The 27,326-nt window shown below is 41.2% G+C and overlaps 1 protein-coding gene across 3 annotated transcripts; it reads left to right on the top strand.

The window, feature by feature from the left end:
• Window positions 1-6,557: 6,557 nt before the first annotated feature.
• tmem14ca (transmembrane protein 14Ca) lies at window positions 6,558-24,672 on the top strand. 3 transcript variants are annotated; one of them, XR_009650729.1, is made up of 6 exons: window positions 6,558-6,639; window positions 7,064-7,148; window positions 12,301-12,402; window positions 14,779-14,866; window positions 15,116-15,252; window positions 23,734-24,672. XR_009650729.1 is itself a non-coding variant. In XM_060900086.1 (6 exons), exons 2-5 carry the CDS (start codon window positions 7,070-7,072, stop codon window positions 15,171-15,173), a joined length of 327 nt encoding a protein of 108 aa, XP_060756069.1. In that variant the 5' UTR covers window positions 6,558-6,639; window positions 7,064-7,069; the 3' UTR covers window positions 15,174-15,176; window positions 23,734-24,672. The 3 variants fall into 3 exon arrangements, 2 of the variants coding, with proteins under 2 accessions (XP_060756069.1, XP_060756068.1); XM_060900086.1 differs by having other exon boundaries at window positions 15,116-15,176; XM_060900085.1 differs by lacking the exon at window positions 23,734-24,672 and having other exon boundaries at window positions 15,116-15,284.
• Window positions 24,673-27,326: the final 2,654 nt, after the last annotated feature.

Genomic DNA, 27,326 nt, shown 5'->3' with positions numbered 1-27,326 from the left:
GTCTCAGAGACTATCCAATTATTATTATTATTATTATTATTATTATTCATCCATAACTGCTTATCCTATGCAGGGTCGTGGGCAAGTTGGACTATCCCAGCTGACTATGGGCGAGAGGTGGGGTACTCCCTGGACAAGTCGCCAAGGCTGACACATAGAGACAAACAACTATTCACACTCGCATTCACACAGTGGCTGGGAGTCAGTGAGGACGACTGTTCTCGTCAGTTGTTCTCTAATACCTGGAAGAAATGTGTGAGTAGGCTTTTCTGTGGGCAGAGGGAGAGACACAGAGATATCACCAAGTATACTGTTCAAGTTTTCAATCAAAGCTTAAATAATCTCTGACAATCACATCCAGATCACCTGTAAATGAAGCACCAGCCCATAATTATGGAATGGTCAGCCCATAATTGGCTCAAAAGGAGACAATTTGGATTTCGAATTGGGATTTATTCTAATTTTACAAAGGATGGGCAGTAGAAGGTCAGGTTGGCCTCAGTACTCTAAGTCTGTAGAAAAGCTTTGTCTAGTCTGTCACAAGATAAAGAAAAATGAGAAAACACTGAATAAATGGGTGAGTCAGAAACATTTGAGCAAGACTTGCCCTCTTTAGCTGCCCGCTTAGCGACTTGGTCTGCTAAGTGGTTCCCACTGGCCTCAGTCGAGTCACCAGAGTCATGACCTTTGGTTTTGATGATGGACAAATGTTTTGGGCAAGGAACATGCTTCTGAAAGATTTGTGACTGGAGAGGCATGTGATATAGGCTTACCATCAGAAGCCTTAAAGCTATGTGAGTGCCAAATTTTCTAAAAAAATAAAATAAAATATGAGCTACCCCAAAGGCATAATGGGAATCTGTATAAATAGAATATCCACACAGAAAAAAAATCATTGGGTTTTGAACCATCAACAAATGTGCACACCATGCTCAAAGGGTGTCTGAAACATATCACACCTCAGCGATGAGGTGGAGGTATTTTCATCTAGACAGTCATGTTCCAACCATACTGGATCTGGGCTGAACCTGCAGGAACATGACAGGCAGTGTAACAAAAGAGCTGGGATATTATCTGATGTGACAGGTTTGATAGACAAATTTTGAGTGGCACACAAAATAGATTCATAACCAGAACATCACTGCGTGGCCGTATGTTGTGTCTGAATATTGTTAAAAATTGAGCGTACCTGATGTTATGCATGTAAATTCTGAGGATGAGACATTACCAGTTTTACAGCATCAGTCACCATGAAAGTAGAGGCTGCAACAGCACATAAACACGGGCATATTTTGGACCACAGGGTCCAGCATCTTTGATAGATAAGCTACAGGATGATAGCCTCTGACATGCTCTTGAGCCAGGACCTCCGCTGCGGCCACTCCATCCTCTGAGACATACAGGTGGAATGGCAGACTGGAGTCAGGCAAATCCAGTGCTGGAGCTGATGTGAGAGATTGTTTCAGATAACAGAATGAGTGCATCATTTCAGAAGTCCATACAATGTCATTGGGCTGCTTTTTGAGGCAGGACTTTCTCAGGATCCTGTCATGATGAGAACAATCTAGAATGTACTGATGACAATAGTTAATGAGTCAGAGAAAAGACAGCATGGCAGTCTTATTCAAAGGAGGAGCCACCTCGAGTATCACAGAAAGTCAATCAGATAAGAGACGATGATCAACCTCAACGTCAATGCCCTTGACCTGTGGTGTCCCCCAGGGGTCGATTCTTGGACCATTACTTTTCAACCTTTATATGCTCCCACTTGGGCAAATTATCAATAAAAATTCAATTTTGTATCACTGCTATGCAGATGATACCCAAATTTATTTTGCTCTATCACCAAATGACTATGCCCCCCTTGAATGTCTCTACCAGTGCATCGATCAAATCAATAGCTGGATGTCACAAAATTTTCTTCAGTTGAACACAGATAAAACAGAAGTAATTCTATTTGGAAAAAAAGATGAACGACTCAGGATTACCACTATTCTTGACACAAAAGGGATTAAAACTAAAGAAATGGTTAAAAATCTTGGTGTTTTCATTGACAGCGAGCTAAACTTTGACAGTCACATGAAAGCAATCACTAAAACGGCATTTTATCACCTAAAAAACATTTCCAAACTAAGAGGACTTATGTCAAAAAATGATCTGGAAAAACTAATACATGCCTTCATCTCTAGTAGGGTTGATTACTGCAATGGCCTTTTCACAGGCCTGCCAAAAAAGACCATCAAACGACTTCAGCTGGTTCAAAATGCAGCGGCGAGGGTTCTCACACGAACAAAAAGAACAGAGCACATTACCCCAATTCTAAGGTCCCTTCACTGGCTTCCAGTAAGCTACAGAATTGACTTTAAAGCATTGCTGCTGGTGTATAAATCTCTAAATGGTATAGGGCCCAATTACCTCTCTGATATGTTGCAGCGGCCTAACCCAATCAGATCTACCAGATCGCAACAGAAAAATTTACTATTAAAACCAGTTGTTAAAACAAAGTGTGGTGAAGCAGCTTTTAGCTACTATGCAGTACATCTATGGAACCAACTGCCAGAGGACATTAAAAATGCTCCTGCTGTTGGCAGCTTCAAATCTAGGTTAAAGACCAAGCTGTTTTCAGATGCTTTCTGTTAAATAATTAATATTTTTACATTTTTTATAATCTTTACTTTCTCTGCATGTTTTAAATTTACTTTAATTTTATTCTATTTTATTCTGCTGGTTTCTTTTTCTTTTTCTCCTTTTTTTTTGGCATTTTATTATTTTAGTTCTACTGTTGTTTAATTCTTATTATTTTCTTTTAATTCTTTTAATTAATTGTTTTAGATTAAAAATAAAATTATTTTCATCATCTCATCTCATTATCTCTAGCCGCTTTATCCTTCTACAGGGTCGCAGGCAAGCTGGAGCCTATCCCAGCTGACTACGGGCGAAAGGCGGGGTACACCCTGGACAAGTCGCCAGGTCATCACAGGGCTGACACATAGACACAGACAACCATTCACACTCACACCTACGGTCAATTTAGAGTCACCAGTTAACCTAACCTGCATGTCTTTGGACTGTGGGGGAAACCGGAGCACCCGGAGGAAACCCACACGGACACGGGGAGAACATGCAAACTCCGCGCAGAAAGGCCCTTGCCGGCCCCGGGGCTCGAACCCAGGACCTTCTTGCTGTGAGGCGACAGCGCTAACCACTACACCACCGTGCCGCCTTGTATGAGATGTGCTATATAAATAAACTTGCCTTGCCTTGCCTTGCCTATTATGAGCATGGCCATGGTAGCTTATCATTTACCATCAAACTAATGCTTAAAAATAGCTCTTGTCAATAGTCTTGAGTTGACTATTTGTCCATCTGACAAAATTATCAATGAAAGGTTCCATAAAATAACCTTGTCATACATTAATTAATTTGGAGTCCTATATTTGTTCTTAGATTGACCACTTCACCCATTTTGACACACACCTAACACAACACACCTTTCAAATATCTTTAGTCAAGTCAGTTTATTTGTATAGCACTTTTAACAACAGACGTTGTCAGAAAGCAGCTTTAGAGAAAAATAAATACCTTAAACATACTGTATGAGCTAATTTTATCCCTAATAAATTTATTTATCCCTGATGAGCAAGCCTGTGGTGACAGTGGCAAGGAAAAACTCCCTCAGATGACATGAGGAAGAAACCTTGAGAGGAACCAGACTCAAAAGGGAACCCATCCTCATTTGGGTGAGAACAGGTAGCATGATTATAAATGACTTGCTTCTATAACTGTGTCCTATATAGTCACAAAGTACAACTGTGTAACCAGGAAATTCATTATAGTTTTACCATGAAGTATATTTTGTTGAAGTTATCAACTATTCATTGATGGAAACTTGAGTGCAAAACTGTTCATAATAACTGCAGTTCTAAAGTTATCATAGCAAAACTGCAAGTGCCCTGAGCCATCTTCTAAGTGTCTTTCAAATGTCCATATGGGGCCATCCTCCACAGGAGCAATGTGATGAGACTTCAGCCTGACGTAGGGCATCAGGATGGATCAGGCAAGTCTGAAGAGCAGAAGAGGTCAGCACTAATGGGTGAAGTGGGCGGCACGGTGGTGTAGTGGTTAGCACGGTCGCCTCACAGCAAGAAGGTTCCGGGTTTGAACCCAGCAGCCGGCGAGGGCCTTTCTGTGTGGAGTTTGCATGTTCTCCCCGTGTCTGCATGGGTTTCCTCTGGGTGCTCCGGTTTCCCCTACAATGCAAAGACATGCAGTTAGGTTAACATGGGGTGGCTTTGGGCTGAGGTGCCCTTGAGCAAGGTACCGAACCCCTGACTGCTCCCCGGGCACTCTGGTGTGGCTCCCCACTGCTCTGAGTGTGTTCACTGCTTCATATGGGTTAAATGCAGAGGATGAATTTCACTGTGCTTGAAGTGTGCATGTGACAAATAAAGGTTTCTTCTGGTGTCTCAGGATTGACGTGTAACTCAACAGAGAGAGAGAGACAGACACTTCCTATAGCTACACGTCCATCTGTTCACAGCTATTTTTCCCATAATTTGGTGACATCTACAGAGGACTCTTGTTTTTTCTCTTTATTCGCACCTTATGGTTTGTTCCCACTCACTTCTCAACCTGGTGTGTATTTCTATAATGACCCACCTTTTGGCGCTTAAAAAAATTACTAATGAATCCTTCTTGGAACCTACATTTGGGTCTCTTTTTCACCCACACACAGTGGGGCAGACCTTGAGAATGACCAGAGAGTGCTTATCTGAAACAGCCAAATTGAGATGCTACTCAATTAATTTAGAACCAAGAGGTTCTAGTTGATTTTCAATAATATCATGAATTGGACTAAACAATGGGTGTGTGGACCAAATGGTATGATCTCATCTCCTCTAGCTGCTTTATCCTGTTCTACAGTGTCACAGGCAAGCTGGAGCCTATCCCAGCTGACTACGGAGCCTATCCCAGCTGACCCTGGACAAGTCGCCAGGTCATCACAAGGCTGACACATAGACACAGACTCACATTCACACCTACGGTCAATTTAGAGTCACCAGTTAACCTAACCTGCATGTCTTTGGACTGTGGGGGAAACCGGAGCACCCGGAGGAAACCCACGCGGACACGGGGAGAACATGCAAACCGCACAGAAAGGCCCTCGTCGGCCACGAGGCTCGAACCCAGACCTTCTTGCTGTGAGGCGACAGCGCCAACCACTACACCACTGTGCCGCCCATGGTATGACCTGAGATCTCATTCTCATTATCTCTAGCCGCTTTATCCTGTTCTACAGGGTCACAGGCAAGCTGGAGCCTATCCCAGCTGACTACGGGCGAAAGGCGGGGTACACCCTGGACAAGTCGCCAGGTCATCACAGGGCTGACACATAGACACAGACAACCATTCACACTCACATTCACACCTACGGTCAATTTAGAGTCACCAGTTAACCTAACCTGCATGTCTTTGGACTGTGGGGGAAACCGAAGCACCCGGAGGAAACCCATGCGGACACGGGGAGAACATGCAAACTTCACACAGAAATGCCCTCGCCGGCCACGGGGCTCGAACCTGGACCTTCTTGCTGTGAGGCGACAGCGCCAACCACTACACCACCATGCCGCCCATGGTATGACCTGAGATATTAAATTCAATAATACTGGGCAGTCCTATTATGTCTACCAGTTCATCAATTACTTTTATTTTAGTGTGCACAATTCCAATATTGTTGGGGTGGAATATTTCTTTGCCTGTAATGTAATGTATTGGCACCCCTTGTAAAGAAGATTAATAAAAAGAGTTAGAAAAAAAATTACCCTTTGGTGAAATAAATTTATTCAGAGAAAAACAAATCCCTCCTCAAGAAATAATTATTTAATTAATATGATTAATAATGGGCGGCACAGTGGTTAGCACTGTCGCCTCACAGCAAGAAGGTCCGGGTTCGAGCCCCGTGGCCGGCGAGGGCCTTTCTGTGTGGAGTTTGCATGTTCTCCCCGTGTCCGCGTGGGTTTCCTCCGGGTGCTCCGGTTTCCCCCACAGTCCAAAGACATGCAGGTTAGGTTAACTGGTGACTCTAAATTGACCGTAGGTGTGAATGTGAGTGTGAATGGTTGTCTGTGTCTATGTGTCAGCCCTGTGATGACCTGGCGACTTGTCCAGGGTGTACCCCGCCTTTCGCCCGTAGTCAGCTGGGATAGGCTCCAGCTTGCCTGCGACCCTGTAGAAGGATAAAGCGGCTAGAGATAATGAGATGAGATGAGATATTAATGCGCGTGATTTTGGTATGAGCCATGTGGTCGGCGGTTCGCCTCTAACCAGTAGGTGTCAGTATAGGATTATTTAATGTGATGGTACGTTTACCTATAACCTATTACTGGATATAGAAGTTAATATTTACAGTGGTAGTATAGGAAATTTTGCAAAAATTCAGTCACAGTATATCACTAAAATATTGCCTTAACTAACTCTTAAAAAAAAGAACGTAATCTCATCAGAGACGTTATTGGAGAGTATTGCCTCCGAAAACTATATTTCCCATCATTCATGCATGCCACCTCACACCGGAAATATTCTGAAGGAAAGTTCATTAGTTGGTCCTGTATTGACTCCGAGCTAGTTAGACTGACCTTTGTAAGTATATTTGGGATTATTTCACTACCGCTACGATACATTGACTACTTACTTTAATCATGGACTGAGACAATGTATCGTTTTAAACGCTGTTGTCGAGCAAGGCAGCCTTTTAAGTACAGATGCTTAAGCAGATATTTAACTTTAGCTCAGCGTGTTTAAAACTGCCGTGCGCCTGTTTCATAGCTGCTTCAGCAGATAAGAGTGTAAAGCATGCGGGTAGTCATTAACACTTGTAATTATGGTCGTTTTCAAGTAGGTGTGCTTTTATTATAGGTAATCTACTCGTTTTTTATTTCATTATTTTTTTAATTTATTATTATTATTATTATTATTATTATTATTTTAAACCTTTCCATTACCAAATGTTTGAAATTAAGTTTGTTTATCTTTTCTTTTTTTCCCCCTTCTTCTTCACTGAAAGGCGCTGATGATGCCAGTGGACTGGGCTGGATATGGCTATGCAGCCCTCATTGCTTCTGGAGGAGTCATGGGTTATGTCAAAGCAGGTATTCTTTTTAATACTCCTTATAATAAACGACTATAATTGCAGTTCATTACCGGGTATAACATTAATTTTTGCAGGAAAAAAACCACGTCATTTTAAAAAGTGAAAATGCAAAAAAAAAGAAAAAAGAAAAAATGCACTACCGTTCAAAAGTTTGGGGTCACTTTGAAATGTCCTTATTTTTGAAAGAAAAGCACTGTTCTTTTCAATGAAGATCACTTTAAACTAATCAGAAATCCACTCTATACATTGCTAATGTGGTAAATGACTATTCTAGCTGCAAATGTCTGGTTTTTGGTGCAATATCTCCATAGGTGTATAGAGGCCCATTTCCAGCAACTCTCGCTCCAGTGTTCTAATGGTACAATGTGTTTGCTCATTGCCTCAGAAGGCTAATGGATGATTAGAAAACCCTTGTACAATCATGTTAGCACAGCTGAAAACAGTTTAGCTCTTTAGAGAAGCTATAAAACTGACCTTCCTTTGAGCAGATTGAGTTTCTGGAGCATCACGTTTGTGGGGTCGATTAAATGCTCAAAATGGCCAGAAAAATGTCTTGACTATATTTTCTATTCATTTTACAACTTATGGTGGTAAATAAAAGTGTGACTTTTCATGGAAAACACAAAATTGTCTGGGTGACCCCAAACTTTTGAACGGTAGTGTACATCTTGAATATAGAACCCCTATTCCAAAAATGTTGGGATGCTGTGTAAATTAAAAACAATGCAATGATTTGTAAATCCTTTTTTAATCTACAACCAGTAGTATACAAAGATGAGAGATTTAATGTTCAAACTGATGCATTTTATTTTTTAAATATATCATTCTTGAATTTGATGCCTGCAACAGATTAAAAAAAAAAAACTTGGGACAGGGACAATAAAAGATTGGGAAAGTTGTGGAATGCTCAAACACCTGTTCACTTGCATGTCTGTGAAGGCAGTGTAAATGTTGAAAGGTACATAATGATTTTGGCGCAACATGTGCTGCCATTCAAATGATATCTTTTTTTTTTAGGGACGTCCCTGCTTACTGCAGCAAGACAATGCCAAACCACGTTCCACATGTGTTACAACAGCATGGCTTTGTAGTAAAGGACTGTTGGTGCCAAAATGGCCTGCCTGCCTTGCATTGAAAATGTGTGGCCCGTTATAAAGTGCAAAATATAACAATGGAGACCCCAGACTGTTGACCATGTTAAGTCGCATATCAAGCAACAGTGGGAAAGAATTTCACGTAAAACTTTGGCAGTTCGTGTTATCAGTTCCCAAACACTTACTGGATGTTGTTAAAAGAAAAAGTTGATGTAACACAGCGGTAAACATTCCCCTGGCCCAACTTTTTTGAATGTGTTGCAGGCATGAAATTCAGAAATCGGTGTATATTTAAAACCAGAATGTCAAGGAATTGGTAGCCCATCTGGCCTGCCATCAACAGATGTACTACGAAAACCTCAAACAGAACTGAAATATGACAGGGTGAAGGAGGACCAACATCCATAATTGTTTACAACAGGAAAATCAACAAACAAATGACCAAGTTTTGTTCTTCAAGGGAAGATCTACCCAAAACAGATCAGAACTGGAACTGTATGAGAGAGGAGATAAAATTCTAGTGAGAGGCCTGGAAAAGTTGTTAATTTGGCCTAATTACTAACTAGTTAGCAAAAAAAATTGACAAAACGATGACTGCGTTTTGTGTGGAGTGATGAGTTCTTTCAAACAAATCAATCAGAACTGAAATCCATGGAGAATTGAGGGAGGAGATATGATTTAACTGAAAATAAAGTTTGTAAACAAATTGTTTACAACAGAAAAAACAACAAAGGACTAATTTTTGTTTACACAAGGGAAGATCTACCCAAAACATTGAACAAAACTGAGTTTGCTCCTGTGGAAGATGGCCCCATATGGACAGTCAAAAGTCGCACTTGGAAGATGGTTCTGGATACTTATGCCGCTTTTCCACTACCAACGCGGCTGAGTTGGGCTGAGCCGTGCCGTGCTGAGTCGAGCTGAGTGGGGCTGTTGGAGTTGCATTTCAACTACAACCACGCTGAACCGTGCTGGCTGGAAGTGGGTGGACACATTGGGTGGAGTTAGCGAAAGTGGGTGGACGTCACGTGATGTCGTTAGGCGGCGCAAACAGTGACATCAGTGACCTTTTAAGCGGTAGTCTCACGACCCGGATAGTAAACAATAAACATGGAGGACATGGAGTCGTTAGTGTTGCTGGTCTTGGTGCTGTGGCTTGTTGTCACCGACAACGCCAACAGATACTGGCAAGAGCATATAGATGAGGCGAGGCGCATAAGGCTTCAGAAATTCTTGTAATTCTTCTTCTTCCGGGTTTACGGTGTTTACAGATCCCAGCGTACTCGCGGGGCGTGTGTGGGCGTGTGAGGACACTCCTCCTCACCAATCAGTGCACAGGGGAGTGTCTGCTCACGCCCCTAGCCCCACTCAGCTCGGTTTGGCTCGCTTCAGCCCCACTCCAAAACCGTGCGAGTTTTGGGTGCTAAGCAGGGCTGAAGCGAGCTGAGTCGTGCTGCTCTGAGGTAGTCGAAACACGAGCCGTGTCGGGCTGAAGTGAGCTGAAGCGAGCTGAAGTGAGCTGAAAAAGGGTAGTGGAAAAGGGCCATTACAGTAAAGCATGTGTGGCTGAGGACTACAGTTGATTTGCAAACTTTAGAACTGCAGTTGTCATGAACAGTTTTGCACTCAAGTTTCCATCAATGAACAGTTGATAACTTCAACAAAACAGACTTCATATTAAAACTATAATGATTTTCCTGGTTACACACTTGTACTTTGTGACCCTATAGGATACCGTTATAGAAGCAAGTTATTTATAATCATGCTACCCATTATCACCCAAATGAGGATGGGTTCCCTTTTGAGTCTGGTTCCTCTCGAGGTTTCTTCCTCATGTCATCTGAGGGAGTTTTTCCTTACCACCGTAGCCACAGGCTTGCTAACTGGGGATAAATTAGGGAAAAATTAGCTCATGTTTAAAGTCTTTAATTTTCTGTAAAGCTGCTTCGTGATAATGTCTGTCTGTTGTTAAAAGCACTATACAAATAAACTTGACTTGAATTTGCATGAGATATGAGAGAAGAGAGACCATTCTAGTCAGAAGAAAATTTAAGTTGACCTAATTGCTAATTTGTTAGCAAAAAATTGACAATGCAATGATCAAGTTTTGTGTAGAAGATCTAGTTCTTTCAGATAAAACAATCACAACTGAAATCCATTGAGAAGTGAGGGAGGAGACACGATTTAACTGAAAATAAAGTTGTAAACAAATTTACAACAAGAAAACCAACAAACAAATGACCACGTTTTGTTCCCTGAGGGAAGATCTACCCAAAACATCGATCAGAACTGAAATTGGGAGATACAATTCTAATGAGAAGTTCCAAAATTCGTGAAGTTGACCTAATTAGCAGTTCGTTAGTAAAAATTTGACAATACAATGACAGTTTTGTACAGAAGGGCTAGTTCTTTCATGGGCGGCACGGTGGTGTAATTGTTAGCACTGTTGTCTCACAGCAAGAAGGTTCTGGGTTTAAGCCCAGGGGCCGATGGGCCTTTCTGTGTGGAGTTTGCATGTTCTCCCCATGTCTGCGTTTCCTCCAGGTGCTCCGGTTTCCCCCACAGTTCAAAGACGTGGTTTAGTTAACATGGGGCGGCCTTTGGCTGAGGTGCCCTTGAGCACCTAACCCTCCCTGGGTGCTGTTAGCATGGCTGCCCACTGCTCTGGGTATGTGTGCGTGCACGTGTGTGATAAGATAAGAGCCTTTTATTATCCCACAAACGGGAAATTTACATTGTTACAGCAGCAAAATGTATAAAGAGAAAAAGATAAAGCAATGAAGGAGTAGTGCAAAAGTACTAAGTATACAAAAAAGGATATATAAGAAATAAACTACAAATTTAGAGAGAAAAAATTAACAAATTTGCATAAATTAACAGGTTTGCAGAAATATAGTTAACATAAGTGTATTACAAAGGTGGTATTGCACGTGTAAGTATTGCACAGATATTACCGTATTACCCAGGTAGTATTGCACAAGTAAGTAGATATATTGCACAAGAGCCATTTTAACCATGTGTAACTAGCAGTTTGCTGTAAAGTACTGATGCTGATAGTCAGTGCACACAGTATATGTTCAGAGGGGTTGCAATGCATGTAGAAGTGATCTGGACAGTATTGTCATTATTGTGAGGAGTGACTGGTGCTGTGCTTGGTGAGGTGCTGGTTGTACAGTCTCACAGCAGTTGGGAGGAAGGAGCTGCTATATCTCTCCTTAACACACTGCATATGGAGGAGCCGGTCACTGAAGGAGGTGCCCAGTGCTGCTACTGTCTTCTGCAGTGGATAGGAGGTGCTCGCCATTAAGGATGACAATGGCGAACACTGCTTCAGATGGGTTAAATGCAGAGAGGCATTTCACAAGTGTTTGTGTGATGAATAAAGTCCTTCTTCAAAACAATCAGAACTGAGAATTGAGGGAGGAGATATGCTTTAACTGAAAATAAAGTTGTAAACAAATTGTTTTACAACAAGAAAATCAACAAACAAATGACAAGTTTTGTACCTCATGGGAAGATCTTCCTAAACCATCGATCAGAACTGGAATCAGATGAGAAATGAGAGCGGGGATACAATTCTAGTGAGAGGCCTGGAAAATTTGTCAATTTGCCCTAATTACTAAATCGTTAGCAAAAATTTGACACGACAGTGACAAAGTTTTGTGTGGAGTGATGAGTTCTTTCAAACAAAACAACTGTGGATAACTGACAGAGGAGAAACAATTTAACTGAATTGTGGACGATGGATGGACACCATGCCATGGCAATAGCTCATCGGCCTTATGGCCAGATGAGCTAAAAAAAAAAAAAGTTTCAATTTGAAGAGTAAATATCTTGTCTTTTTATAATGTATTGGTTGAACAGGATTTGCAATTCTGCTTTTACATTTTAGTGTTCCAACTTTTTTGGAATCGGGGTTGTACAAGTAGACAGTTGTTTTCTAACACAATAGACAATAACTTTTGATATAGAAATTTGCTGTAATGTTCATCTACCTTTTTAAGAAGCTGTGGATTTATTTTGATCAGTTTGAGTTGAGCATCTCTCTTTGTGCAGGCAGTGTCCCTTCTTTGACAGCTGGACTGTTATTTGGAGGTCTGGCTGGTTTTGGTGCCTACCAGATATCACAAAACCCCCAAAACATTTGGGTGTCTTTAGGTTGGTATTTCCAGTAATTTATGCAAGGTTATACAATATCTAATCAGGTCAAATGATATCCCCCCCCCAAAAAAAAAAAAGTAAAATGTAGCTGGCGATTATGGGGTTCAGTCAACTCAGATGAAAATAGAATTAACACCACCATTGGGACAACTAAAGACATTTTCATACTAATGTCTCTTTGACACATCCTAAACAATCTTGGAAAGTTTCATGATTATGGATCATCATGAGGTCAGTTGAAGGGTTGCTGGAATTTAATTGGATGATGGGAGACACGTTTTTTTTAAGCTATCACCTTGCCCTTGTAGCCATTATTAGGACTTCGGACCAACACACAACATTCAAAATTTGAGCTTGATCAGGCAAGAGGTTTAGAAGTTAAAAACTATTTGTTTGCTATAGCGCCAACTATTGATGAATTTACACCAAATATTGATTAAGGCTCATGATGTACAGATGTAAATTTGCAACTTTTGTGATGAATGGACATAGCGTTCAGGAGTTACACCTCATTATATCAATTGAAGCTGCACACCCCCCCAAAAAAAAATCATTAGATAACTGTGGTCATGTTTTCTAATGCATCAACTTACTTTGCAATTTTTAAATAATATTGGCTGGTGTTGAGTGGTGTGTGGGTGTATTTTTTTTTTTATTTTTATATTTTATATATACACACACACAAATAAATAAATCACAATATTCCATTCAGCTAGTATGATATTGTACGAGTTGCCGGGACAGAAGGCCGTGGCCGTGTATGTTTATGTAAGAAGTGATATGAATTAACTAATCAGATTTTGATTTATAGTGAGAGGGACCAAAGATTTATCACCCCAGGCCTACATGAAGGCCAATGCTAGCTTAACCGCAAGTTGGCGCAGTCAGCGTGGAAGTGAGGTCACCTTCCAGCCGGTGAAGTGTTCATCAGTAGTGGTAGCGAATGCTAATAAAGCAGTCAAGCCAGTGCTATCAAGAGCACATAGCACAGGCTAACAACTAAGAAACTAAGATTTCTGTCTTCAGACTTTTCTTCCACACACGCTTGCCACAGTATTTTTCACTCAAACTTAAGTATTCATTTCCATATGTAATTTACTTAGTTACTTTTAAATCAACAACTGCACACAGAGCTACCTGGCATCCTGCTGCTAATCCCTTGCAAAATCCTTTGGTGTGTCTGGCTAATGTTTGGCTGAGCTCTAATAGTAATGGTTCACCACTGCTTATAAATGTGTGTGAAGAATATCTAATGAAGTTTTGGTAGCCTTTTCAACGCATTGTTAGTTTCAGTTTTCAGTTTATTTATTTAATGCTTAATTATAGCATAGGTAATCCTACCACTGGATTAGCCTAGTCTTTGTTTATCCCAGCAAACAAAGAAATGGTCCTATGCATGTGCAGCAGAAAACTGTCATTGGACAGTCGCATCAGCTCCGACATGACATGATGTCTTGACAATGTGCAATATCGTAAACCATATTGAATGCTCATTGGGTGGAGTGGCGTAATACACGTAGGATAAGTGACATGATAATATTGCATGCTATCGAACCAAATGAATGAAACTTGCTATAAAGGACTAAAATGCATAACTTTTATTCCATGGAAAAAGTGTCCTGTGTGTGTGCATAATAAAGATATTGGCCTGAAGATGATATTTTGTACCAAATTTTATTACAAAAAATCAAACAAACTGTCCAGGACAAGATATAGATTTTAAAGGTTTTACCAAAAAAAGGGCACAAAATCAAATATGGCAGATAATTTTGGTTCATTTTAATTTTGTTCATCTGAAAGCCAGGGAATCTGGTTTATTTATTTGAGTTTGCCAAATTTTGGGGGGAGTCCTACAGGTCTGGAATAGCCAGGGTTCACCAGAAAGTCTAAAGTAGCCGGTTTGAAAAAAAAAAAAAAAGGGTAGGGGGCTTTGGAATTTGCAGCGGCTAATTACTGTTTCCCTGTAAAATACTTGTAAAATATGTATGAAATTTTCCTCCAGATGCATGTGCTTAGCTTTCTCAGTTACCCTCTCTAGTATGCTGCTTGGCTCTGTAACATGGCTACATGGTGAGCTTATTTAGTGCATGTGTAATGTACTTGATGTGCTTCCAGTGTGGTATTGTGTAGTTCTAATTTCAGCATAAATATTTGCATACAATTAGTTATTTGCACTTTAAGTATGAAGCCTTTAGTTAGTTAACTAGACAAACAGTTTGGAATAACTCACAAACCTTTTAAAGTTGGGCATACTTGAGAAAGCCTGTATGTTTGAAATAAGTCAAAACCTAATATTACATCATTACAGCAAGCTGCATTTATTAGAAACCTCCATTTATGGTGTACTAATGATTTCTCGTGTGTGTTGGACAGCTACATCAGGAACCTTGGCTGTTCTCATGGGGAAAAGATTTTACAACTCCCGGAAGATAATGCCTGCGGGTATAGTGGCTGGAGCAAGGTACTTCATGTTCATGCTTTACAGACTGGAGGTTAATGGAGACTGGATTACAAGTCTTTTTAGCAAAATGGTCACATTGTCCATGCTCTTAAATAAAATCAGAGATGGTTCTGGAGCAGATATGGTTCTGTTTAAGCAGTTTCTCACACTACATAGAGAACATGGGGCCCTTTTTAGTGATTTTACAATAATTACATGGGCATGGCATATCCTGTTTCATTCATGGATGTCTCTCTTTCTCCCCCCCAGTATCCTGATGTTGGCAAAGCTTGGTATTGGAGTCCTGCAGAAGCCTCAAGATTCATGACTGGTGCTGCAATGTCACTGATAAATCATTTTTAAATTTACAACCCCATTTCCAAAAACGTTGGGATGCAGTGTGGAATGTAAATAAAAACAGAATGTGATTTACAAATCATTAATGAAACTCCTATATTTAATTGAAAATAGTGCATAGACAGCATGTGTTGATATTGAGTTTTCAAAAAAATATGTTCATTTTGAATTTAATGTCAGCAACTTGTTTTAAAAAAGTTGGGATGTAGCAACAAATGACTGGAAAAGTTGTTCTAATGCGGGGGAAAAAAACAACACCTGGTGGAACATCTCAAAACTAATTAGGTTAATTGGCAACAGGTCAGTAACATGATTGGGTATAAAATGAGCATTCCAGAGAGGCTGAGAAGTAAAAATGAACCTCACTCCATCACTCCATGAAAGACTGTATGGGGAAAATAGTGCAACAACTTAAGAATAATGTTTCTCAACATAAAATTGCAAATAATTTGGGAACACATCATTTACATAATATTATCATTAAAAGATTCATAGAATCCAGAGAGATCTCTGTGTAAGGTCAAATATCATCATTGGACAAAGCCAAAAACCAACATTTGATGCCTGTTATCTTTGGGCCTTCAGGGGACTTTGCATTAAAAATAGACATGAGTCTGTAGCAGTGATCACTGTATGGGCTCAGGAATACTTCTACAAGCCATTGTTTGTGAACACAGTACATTGCTGCGTAAACAAATGCAAGTTAAAATTCTATCATGCAAAGAAGAAACCATATAAAAACAATATCCAGACACACTGCAGCCTTCTCTAGGCCCGAGCTCATTTACAGTGGACTGAGGCAAAATGAAAAACTGTTCTGTAGTCTGACAAATCAAAATCTGAAATTCTTTTTGGAAAATCATAGACACTGTGTCCTCTGGACTAAAGAGAAGAGGGACCATCCAAGTTGTTCTCAGTGCACAGTACAAAAATCTGTGGTGATATGGGGTGCATTAGGGCAAATGGCATGGGTAACTTTGTACATGTGGGAAGGCACCATTAATGTTGAATGATGCATATAGATACATCTCATGAAATTAGAATATCATGAAAAAGTTCTATATTTTCCATCAGTTATTTAAGACAGTGAAAATTTAATATATTCTCGACTCATTGCATGTAAACTAAAGTTTCAAACATTTTTCTATTTTAATTTTGATAATTATGGCCTACAGTGCAAAAAAGAAATCTCTCCTTGAATATTTAATTTCAAGCTTGGGTAAATTACTATTCAAACAGTATAAATACTGTGCATCTCTTGGTCTAGTTCAGTACACGCAACTACAATCAAGGGGAAGACTGCTGACTTGACAGTTGTCCAGAAGATGCTCACTGACTCTCTCCACAAGGAGGGTAAGCCACAGAAGGTCATTGTTGAAAAGGCTGGCTGGAAAAGGAGCACAAGCAACAGGGATGACTGTAGACTTGAGAGGATTGTCAAGAAAAGTCGATTCAAGAGCTTTGGGGAGCTTCACAAGGATTGGACTGAGACTGGTGTCAGTGCATCAAGAGCCACCATGTCCAGATGTCTTCAGGAAAGGGGCTACAACTGTCGCATTCCTAATATCAAGCCACTCCTGAACCAAAGACAAGGTCAGAAGCATCTTACCTGGGCTTGACCTTGAGGAGAGAAAGAACTGGACTGTTGGTCAGTGGTCCAAAGTCCTCTTTTCAGATTAAAAGTAAATTTTGCATTTAATTTGGAAATCAAGGTCCTAGAGTCTGGAGGAAGAGTGGAGAGGCACAGAATCCAAGGTGTTTGAAGCCCAGTGTGAATTTTCTGCAGTCCTTGATTTGGGGTGCCATGTCATCTGCTGGTGTTGGTTCACTGTGTTTTATCAAGTCCAAAGTCAATGCAGCAGTCTAGCAGGGTTTTTTTTTTTAAAGAGCACTCTGTGCTTCCATCTGCTGACAAGCTTTATGGAGATGCTGATTTTCTTTTCCAGCAGGACTTGGGACCTGCCTACAGTGCCAAAACTACTACCAAATGGTTTGCTGACCATGATGTTACTATGCTTGACTGGCCAGCCAACTCGCCTGACCTGAACCCCAAAAAGAATCTATGGGATATTGTCAAGAGGGAGATGAAAAACACCCGACAAAAACAAACAAAAAAACAGATGAGCTGAAGGCTGCTACTGTAGGATTATTTTTCCTTAAATCTGCTGTTTAGAACATCAGAATGTTAGGATTATTATTATTAGTTCGTCCATAATTTATGAATATTGTTTACTACAAGCAGCAGTAGCCTGTGGCAATATGTATATGGACTCTATGCTTTAGTGATGTGGCATAATATTTATTATTAATAATACAGGTACCGATGGGTCAAGCAGAACGTGGCTCTGGCGGTCGCTGAAGCAAAAACTTGGGTGTGGGAGGAGTTCGGTGAGGCCATGGAAACTGACTTTTGGTCAGCCTCGAAGAGCTTCTGGCAAACTGTCCGGCAGCTCAGGAAGGGGAAGCAGTGATTTGTCCTGACTGTTTACAGTGGGGATGGCGTGCTGTTGACCTCAACTCGGGACATCGTCCGGCGGTGGAAGGAATACTTCGAGAATCTCCTCAATCCCACCTTCATGTCGTCCAAAGAGGACATGGAGTCTGAGGATGCTTGGGAGGACTTGCCCATCACAGGGGCTGAGGTTGCCGAGGTGCTTAAAAAGCTCCTCGGTGGCCGGGCTCCGGGGATGGATGAGATTCGTCCTGAGTTCCTGAAGGTGTTGGATGTTGTTGGGCTGTCCTGGCTAACACACCTCTTCAACATTGCGTGGAGGTCGGGGACAGTGCCTCTGGATTGGCAGACTGGGATGGTGGTCCCCCTTTTTAAAAAGAAAGTGTGTTCCAAATATAGGGGGATCACATGTCTTAGCCTCCCCGGGAAAGCCTATGCTGGGGTGCTGGAGAGGAGAGTCTGGTCGATAGTCAAACCTCAGATTCAGGAGGAACAATGCAGTTTTTGTCCTGGTTGTGGAACACTGGACCAGCTCTTTACCCTTGCAAGGGTACTGGAGGGTGCATGGGAGTTTGCGCAACCGGTCTACATGTGTTTTGTGGACCTGGAGAAGGCTTATGACCATGTTCCTCGTGGTGCCCTGTGGGGAGTGCTTCAGGAGTATGGGGTTTGGGGCCCACTGCTGCGGGCCATTCGGACTCTGTATGACCAGAGCAGGAGTTTGGTTCGCATTGCTGGCAGTAAGTCTGACTCGTTCCTGGTGCATGTGGGACTCTGCTAGGGCTGCCCTTTGTCACTGGTTCTGTTCATAACTTTTATGGACAGAATTTGTAGGTGCAGCCAAGGGGCAGAGGGTGTCCGATTTGGTGGCATCAGGATCGCGTCTGTTTTTTGCGGATGCTGTGGTCCTGTTGGCTTCATCAATCTGTGACCTACAGCATGTGCTGAGATGGTTTGCAGCCAAGTGTGAAGCAGCTGGGATGAGGATCAGCACCTCCAAGTCTGTGGCCACGGCACTCAGCCGGAAACGAGTGGAATGCCTACTTTGGGTCGGGGGGAGTTGCTACCTCAAGTGGAGGAGTTTAAGTATCTCGGGGTCTTGCTCACGAGTGAGGGTAGGGGGGAGCTGGACAGACAGTTCGGGGCAGCGTCAGCAGTGATGCGGACGCTAAACCGGTCTGTTGTGGTAAACGGAGAGCTGAGCCAAAAGGCAAAGCTCTCAATTTACTGGTTCATCTATGTTCCCACTCTCACCTCTGGTCACGAGCTGTAGGTAGTGACCTGAAAGAATAAGATACAAGCAGTCGAAATTAGTTTTCTCTGCAGGGTGGCTGGGCTGTCCCTTAGAGACAGGGTGAGAAGCTTGGTCATTCGGGAGAGGCTCGGCGTAGAGCCGCTGCTCCTCCACATTGAAAGGAGTCAATTGAGGTGGTTCGGGTACCTTGTTAGGATGCCCCCTGGATGCCTCCCAGGGGAGGTTCTCTGGGCATGCCCCACTGGGAGGAGACCCCAGGGCAGGCCCAGGACACACTGAAGAGATTACATCTCTCGGCTGGCTTGGGAACGCCTCGGTATTCTCCTGGAAGAGCTGGTGGAGGTGGCCGGGGAGAGGGAAGTCTGGACTGCTCTGCTTAGGCTGCTACCCCCACGACCCAGACCCAGATAAGCAGCAGAAAATGGATGGATGGATCAATACTCTGAGTGTTAATTTTAATATAATTAAAAATAATTAAAAAAACTTGTAACATCTAAAATTAAAACATATAACTATAGTTCATAATATTTGGTTAACTAGTGCCAGTTTTGGATGTTGACGTTCTAAATGCTTTTGCATATTTGATGTATTACCATCGTAATGCATTTGAACATGGCAGGGTTTCCAGGGTTTACTGTTTTCTGTTTGTCTGCTGAAAACATGAAAACTGCTCCACACCTTGCTTTTCAATGAAGCTGGTGATTTTATTAGGTCTAGAACTGACATTTTTATTCTCGCTCTCATTACCCATCATATCTCATTACCAATCATAATCTTGTATGGAATCAATTTTGTGCCAAAATGTTCATACAATACTTTTGAAATATCACACAAAAACGACAAATCAAAATACAAAAAAACAAAAAAAAGTCAATTTTTTTTTAGACTGGCAAACAAATTATTCGTGTAATCGTGCAAAATATCAGTCTATTACTCTTCAGAAACCTTTTATTTTTGTTCCGCGTCTTTCTCAGTTTTGTTTGACGTAATTTATTTTGGTTGCGATTCCAGCTTTCTCGTTTGTGCTCCCTGACTTTTTGCTTGCAGTTTTGGCACAAACTTCACGTGTGGGTGGGCTGTCCAGGAATGCATTCCCATTGGGTAACTTGTGTTTGACTGGCAGCTACGCTCAGCCATTCCCTACTCGGATTCTGGCGGACTGTTTGACGAGTGACCGATCCATTGACGGTAAACAAGGATCGAGTGGACTTCAGTGGCGACTATGATATTGAATTTACACTTTGTTGAATTAATTCAAAAAAAAGATTTTCGAGTGTGAAGTGTCATGTCATGCTGCGAGTTCAATCATTTTTAACCAAGATTTTTTGCTATAGGAAAAAAATGACAGAAAAACGACAAGAACGAGTGCATCTATCCAAAAGCTGTACACAAGCACACTGCACCACTTCAGGACAGATGTATTAAAATGGCTCAACTCGCAGCGCGACATGACATTTCATGCTCTAAAATCTTTTTTTTTTTTTACATGACCTACATGGTGCTGGGTAGATTAACAGTGTGTGTGTGGCATGGTTTAAAACAGATTTTAGAGCGCGAGGCATGCAGCGTAACATGACACCTAATTTTTTTTCCCCGAAACTCCATTAATTTGAATTGGGGGGGGGGATGCTACACACTCTGTTAATCTACCCAGCACCATGTAGATAATGTTTAAAAATAAATAAATAAATAATTTACAACACAAGTTCTTATCCGGTTTCTCTCGGTGACACTTTGCCACAGCTGAGTAAGCACACTTTGCATTTTCTCTGTGGAAATGCAGTCTAGTTCCAGCTTGTGCTTTCTTTTGACAGTAGCATCATTGTGGCATTTATATGCTACACAATGAAGCATACTTTATTTAAAATCTCATAAATTTGGTAAAATACTTGTAAAACTAGCAAAACTATGATGTACACAGAGAATATAAACAGCTGAGTGACCAAGTGACCACTACATGATGTCAACATGTAGTGGTCAAGCCATGTGGCATTTTTAAAGAAAATTTCATTTTTCTTAAACACTATTTGGTCTCCAAATAGGTTCGTTTAGTATTGCTAAACTTGAACAAGGCTCAAGGCTAAACTTCAAGTTAGATGGGCTGCGTTGGTGTACAGCAATCTTCAAGTTATCCCACAGATTCTCAGTTGGACTGAGGCCTGGGCTTTGAATAGGCTATTCCAAGACATTTAAATGTTTCCCTTTTAAACCATTCTAATGTACCTTTAGCAGTATGTTTAGGGTCATTGTCCTGCTAGAACGTGAACCTTTGTCCCAGTCTCAAACTTCTGGCCAACTCGAACAGGTTTTCCTCCAGAATTGCCCTGTATTTAGTGCCATCCATCTTTCCTTCAATTTTGACCAGCTTTCCTGTCCCTGCAGATGAAAAGCTTCCCCACAGCATGATGCTGCCCCCACCATGCTTCATTGTAGGAATGGTGTTCTCAGGGTGTTGGGAAATGTTGGGTTTGTGCCACATATGGCATTTCCCACGATAGCCAAAAAGTTCAATTTTAGTCTTCATCTAACCAGAGAATCTTCTTCCATGTGTTTGGGGAGTGTGCCTATTTGGCAGCGGGGGGTCTGTGAATGGAGGGCGGAGTCAGAGAAAGTAAGTGGCAGAATCACTGCACCTGACGGGAATTAACCTGTGTTTGTGGGTCTTCCCCAGTGACTGCACCCTATAAGAGGAGAGGGAGAGCAGAGGAAGGGAGCTCTCCCCCAACCCGAACACTTGTGTGTGTGTGTGTGTGCGCGCGCGCACGCATGCACGCGTGCGTGGGAGAATAAATGTAAAGCTGAAAAGCTAAAATAAAAGGGTTTTTGCGAACTCAGTTCTGGCCTGCCGTGCTTCTGTGATCCACCTACCTTAACTATTTCTACATCAGATACTGTTGGGCAAATACCAAACAGGTTTTCTTATTTTTTTGTTTTCTTTCTTTAAGCAATGGCTTTTTTTCTGGCCATGTTTTCATGAAGCCCCGCTCTGTGGAGTGCATGGCGTAAAGTGGTTCTGTGGACAGACAGATACTCCCATCTCTGCTGTGGATCTTTGCAGCTCCTTCAGTGTTATCATTGGTGCCTTTGTTGCATCTCTGATTAATGCCCAAGGAGGGCATTAATCAATCTGTGAGTTTTGGTGGGTGGCCTTCTCTTGTCAGGTTTGTAGTGGTGCCATTTTCTTTCCATTTTGCTATCATGCATTTCATGTTCTCTGTGGCATATTCAAAGTTTGGGATGTTTTTTTTTTTCTTTTTAAATAACACAACCCTGATCTATACTTCTCCACAACTTTGTCTCGGACCTGCTTGAAATGCTCCTTGGTTTTCATGTTGCTTCTTTTGTCCGCTTGTAGAGTCAGGGTCCTTCCAGAACAGGTTGAGTTATACAGATGTCATGTGACCGATCACGTGACACTTTGATTGCATACAGGTGGCTCTTATTCAACTAATTATGTGACTTATGAAGTGAATTGGTTGGACTAGCTCTTATTTATGGGTTTCATACGAAAGGGGGTGAATACTTATGCACACTCCAGATTTCTGTTTTTTCATCTTATTGTCACAATAAAAAAAAAATGCACCTTTTAAGGTAGTAAGCATGTTGTGTAAATCAAATGGTGCTAACCCCCCAAAAAAATCAATTTTAATTCCAGCTTGTAATGTGACAAAACAGGACAAACGCCAAGGGAGATGAATACTTTTGCAAGACAAGGGGGACTTTCAGGTAGTGTGCTCAGTTACTGCTACTGATGTGTAATGGCTAGGAGAGGAGGTGACAGTCCTTCCCTTCAAGTGTACAGTTATCAGCTGTTTGTTCATGGCTAAGAGGCAGATTTGCAGCAGTTTGCTTTCTAGAGGGTTGCAAGTTTGACCAGGCTGAGACAACAACCAAGTTTACCATTGTAAGATTTAGAATTATATAAGCATTTTGCACTGCAGCCGAATGAAGAAAACTCCTTCACATCTCATCTCATTATCTCAAGCCGCTTTATCCTTCTACAGGGTCGCAGGCAAGCTGGAGCCTATCCCAGCTGACTACGGGCGAAAGGCGGGGTACACCCTGGACAAGTCGCCAGGTCAACTCCTTCACATATCCATGAAAAAACTATGCTGAGAGTTTTGTACCATAGTTCATTATGAATGTGTCAAATTCGGTTTCCCCATCGTAATGTTGGTTACTGTTGTAATTCTGGTTCATTTTAAAACCTGTAGAACTTGTTTTAAATAAATTATTAAAATTAATCAGTGCCTACCCCCACACCCACACATTTTAAGGTCCAAAAAAAAAGAGAAGTGCAGTTCTATTGTAAAAATAATTATTGTTCTAAAATAAATATTAAGACTTAAACAGGACTCCTTCAACTGTTTGTTCGGGTCCAAATGCTCTGTAATAGGAGCCGTGGGGAGGGGTCCTGCAGGTGACCATCTTCATCCAGCAGCCCACACCCAAGCCACTAAACTTAGAGGAAGCACTGTTTATTTTTTATTATTAAATTTAAAAATTAAAAAATAAAACACTACTCAGAGCCTGAAGAACAAAATGCCTAACTGTTCAAATACTTCTGGTTTTGATTGTATGTCCAAAAAAAAAAGACAAAAAAATCCAGCAAGTTCCATGTGATGTACTTATTTTTCACAACTGCACAGAGGTCTGGGCTATTTTTCTGTAGTCAAAGTACAGTGTAAATCAACAGAGTGTCAGTAATGGTAAACACTATTTTATCACATTCAGTCCCAAAGCTTTGTCAGTGATGATTGTTTATCACCAAGTAAATTATACTGTATTCAAATGTTTCCGTTTTTCTCTTATTTAAATATACAGGACACTGAAGGAGACCACATCCAGAGAGACATGCAGAAACCAACCATAGGCATTTACGTCATCAAAAAAGAGGGTGGAGAAAATGGACATTATGATGACGTTGGAGGTGCAGCCCGAGCTTGTGCATTGATGCTTGGCGTAATCTATGCACTGAACTACTGTAGGCCTACCCCAAGGAGCTATTACAAATTAATTCAAAAAGTACTCCAGTGAATGGATGGGGAAAAGGCTTTCTCCTAGAGTCCTTGGACTACAGAATAAAATCAGTGTTGAAGTGTAGGAATTCTTCAGCCACACTTGTAAACACAGTTGTACTGTTTATTGATTGTGATATCAAATGCAGCTTTAGGAGGTGCTGCAATATTAACCGTTTATTGAAATGTATTATTACAAGAATGATTATAGTTACTACATGACTACAGCTACAACTGGAATGTACTGATTCTGTTAGCAGTTGTAATTATTGTGCCATCCACTATCAGATAAAATTAAAATAAAATCTTACAATATCGTTTGAAAGCCTAGAGAAAGATATTTAGTTATTTTACAAATAACACTTCAGATATTGTTTTAACAATAATAAGCATCACTGTATAAATGATAGAGTGCAGATAGCTGTGTCCTTGGGGTTGTTGAGACATGGAGGGGTGGGAATAAGATCTAGCCCACAGTTCAAGTCAAAGCCGTTTTGAGAGTAAATGCTTTGGCTTTAACAGCATTCTGTTCCCAAAAGCTGATGTCGGGAAAAAGTCTTTACACAAAGGTTTTCTTGCTCTGTAGTTTTTTTTAAACTGTTCTTCCGTGTCGGGACTTTTCGGGAAAAAGAAGGTATATTCCAACATGTAGCTAACGCTATGCCACAAATCTGCACCGTCACTCCAGTCATTTCGAGGAATTTTGTACGGATCATAACCGCTAATAAACTCTAATTTCCATGTATATCTGTCCTTCGCTTCTTTCTGACTGAGATTGTCCAAGTAATCCAGTAGTAGAGCTTTTTTAGCTGTAGTTTTCTTTGGACAACAACAACAGACGCCAGACATTTCCGCTTGGCTTCAGTATATGAACAGCCAGTCAGCGGGTCTCGTATGTGTTTACGATTTTTATGTCACGACTTACCGTATAACCAATGGGAGGCACCCTTTGTTGGCTGTCCACCAATCACAGGCTCCTGTGCCACAATGGCGGTATGTTGATAAATATTTAGGAAATAAAAATATCATTATGAAATATATGAAACCATCAAAAACAATTTAAAAATCATAATATATATATATATATATACACTGGTTAGAGGTAAGGAACATTATTCAGTGATATCGTTTATTATTAACTCCAATCGTGATATAAAAAAATCCAAGTTTCACACCTGCCCGCTTCAACCGTGCTGCTGGCACACGATGTCTTTGACCCTCGTCGCCCTTAGCCAATCAGTATAATTACGTCATTACGTGGACCCCTCTGAGCCAAGCTTTTCCAGCACACTCGAACACACACATACTTCAATGAATTATAATCAAAAACAAGGAACAAGATACTTTTATATATTTGTCGTGTTGATGAATAAAACTTTTTAATGCATTTCCCGTGAAACGAGACGAGCTACTTTAGACTGGTTCCCTGCCCTCTTAGCGCCTGTGTTGCTTAGGTTGCCAGCACTAACTTTTGTCGTCCGATCAGACGATTACCATTAAAGTTTTACTCGTCCTTGCACAGACTTTAGTCGTCTCGGACAATCGGACATGAGGTTTTTCAAGCATTGACAACTAAATAGAGAACTCAAAACAGCTAACCCTAGGCTAGACGGTATACAACCTGGGTTGGTCTAGACTGAAATGCAGTTACACATTGGGCAGGGAAGAGGTGCAGGTGAGTCTTCAGTCTGCGCTTGAAGGTGGTCAGGGAGTCAGCAGTTCTTACTTCAATGGAAAGGTCATTCCAGCAATGGGGACCCATGACAGACAGTAGTCTTGAGTGGGCTGGGCAGGAGCAGAGAGGAGGAGGGACCAGGTGACCAGTAGTAGCAGCAGATTAGACTCTGGAAGTATGCTGGCCCTAACCCCTTGACAGCCTGGTAAGCTAGCACCAATGTCTTAAATTTGATGCGAGCTGTGATAGGTAGTCAGTGCAAGTCGGCAAGCAGAGGGGTGACATAGGAAGAATAAGGGAGGTTTGTAGACCTATAGATGAAAGTCTTCCGGATTTACCCGGAAATCTGGATATTTGACAAAACTCTTGAAAATCTCTGGTTTTCCGAATGGAGAAATTTATTTTTCGGATTTTTCGTGTTCCTAGACGCGGCATAATACTTTGCATCGTCCTTGCATGGGCGCAGTCCTTAAATAGCCCAAACATAGTTCATTGATTAAAGACAGGTGTTCTTTGTTAACGGCGCGCATGCCGGAGCTCAGTAGGCACGCGCGCCCAAGGCGCGCCTTCAGGTGCACGAGCTAAGGCGCGCAGGATTGACACCATTCTGCGCAAGCGCAACACAATCGCACTAGAAAGCATGGTCAAGCTGCCAGTATAGCTGCAGTCTTTTTAGTTGTGAATTACAAGTATTTCCTCTTGTGTTAATAATTCGCCATGTCAAAACAAGCAAAACTTTCCTTCTTTCGACGTGAAGAGAGGTAAGCAATTTATTATATATTTTTTCCATCAAAGTTGCATTTTGTGGCTTTGAAGCTAAGTTTTAGTGTGCCGTTTCTAGAACGCAACATCAAGAAAACGTGGAAGAAACAGCAATAATGGAAGAGCCGGTTTCTAAGCTATCTAAAACTAGCAATGGTAATTTATTTTTTGTTACATAATGTACTCAGGCTGCCAGTCAGTGTGTGACACACACACCCTGAAAAATCCGAGCTACGCCCCTGATTTACATGAGAAATTTGGTATTCATTGGTGTGTTCAAATTTACAGACAATACGAACTAATGTAAACAATTGGCTTCAACTCTCATAAATATGAATTGGAGATTTTTAGTTCACTTTAGCTTATGCAAACGCACAACTCTACTAAAAGATTGATAAATGAGGCTCAATGTCCCCAAAATTGAAACCTGAAAGCTTTAGAAACTCTAACAGACCTTTACTTTTTAACAGTACTGTTTTGGGATTTTGCTGAGTTTACCTTCAACTGTCTGATATTTTTCAAAGTAATTAACTGTGTAGCCAGGAAAATCACCGCGTTTTCTAAATGCACTCCTGAAAATTACTCATTAACTAGGGGAATTAAATTTGATATTTTTGACATGTTAATCATTAATGTACATGAAAGAAAAAGGCTTAAAAGTTATAACTTGTTTTAGTGAAAATAAGTACTAAAATGCACTAGAATGCAGGGTTTTGCGTGTTATGTTAAAATTTTTTCAGGGGACATTGCCCCCCGACCCCCCCATCTTAGTTTGACTTTCAAAAGTTCAGGATTTTTTTCTTTGCTCCACTTTCATCTCTATAGACCAGGCGAGCTGTAACTTTCTGGATAAGCTGCAGGGGTCTGATGACAGAAGCTGGAAGGCCAACAAGGAAAGAGTTGCAGTAGTCCAAATGGGAGAGGATCAGTGTTTGGACCAGAAACTGAGTAGAGTAGGTGGT

The sequence above is a fragment of the Neoarius graeffei genome, chromosome 19 (genome assembly GCF_027579695.1).
Source record: "Neoarius graeffei isolate fNeoGra1 chromosome 19, fNeoGra1.pri, whole genome shotgun sequence".
Lineage (NCBI taxonomy): Eukaryota > Metazoa > Chordata > Actinopteri > Siluriformes > Ariidae > Neoarius > Neoarius graeffei.
This window is presented reverse-complemented; position numbering and strand designations above follow the sequence as displayed.

What these genes read in the sequence shown, in the direction of transcription:
- tmem14ca (XM_060900086.1), top strand. Translation starts at nt 7,070, where the DNA reads ATGATGCCAGTGGACTGGGCTGGATATGGCTATGCAGCCCTCATTGCT. An exon ending in CATGGGTTATGTCAAAGCAG is followed by an intron (nt 7,149 to 12,300) that starts GTATTCTTTTTA and finishes CTCTTTGTGCAG; the next exon opens with GCAGTGTCCCTTCTTTGACA. An exon ending in AAACATTTGGGTGTCTTTAG is followed by an intron (nt 12,403 to 14,778) that starts GTTGGTATTTCC and finishes TGTGTTGGACAG; the next exon opens with CTACATCAGGAACCTTGGCT.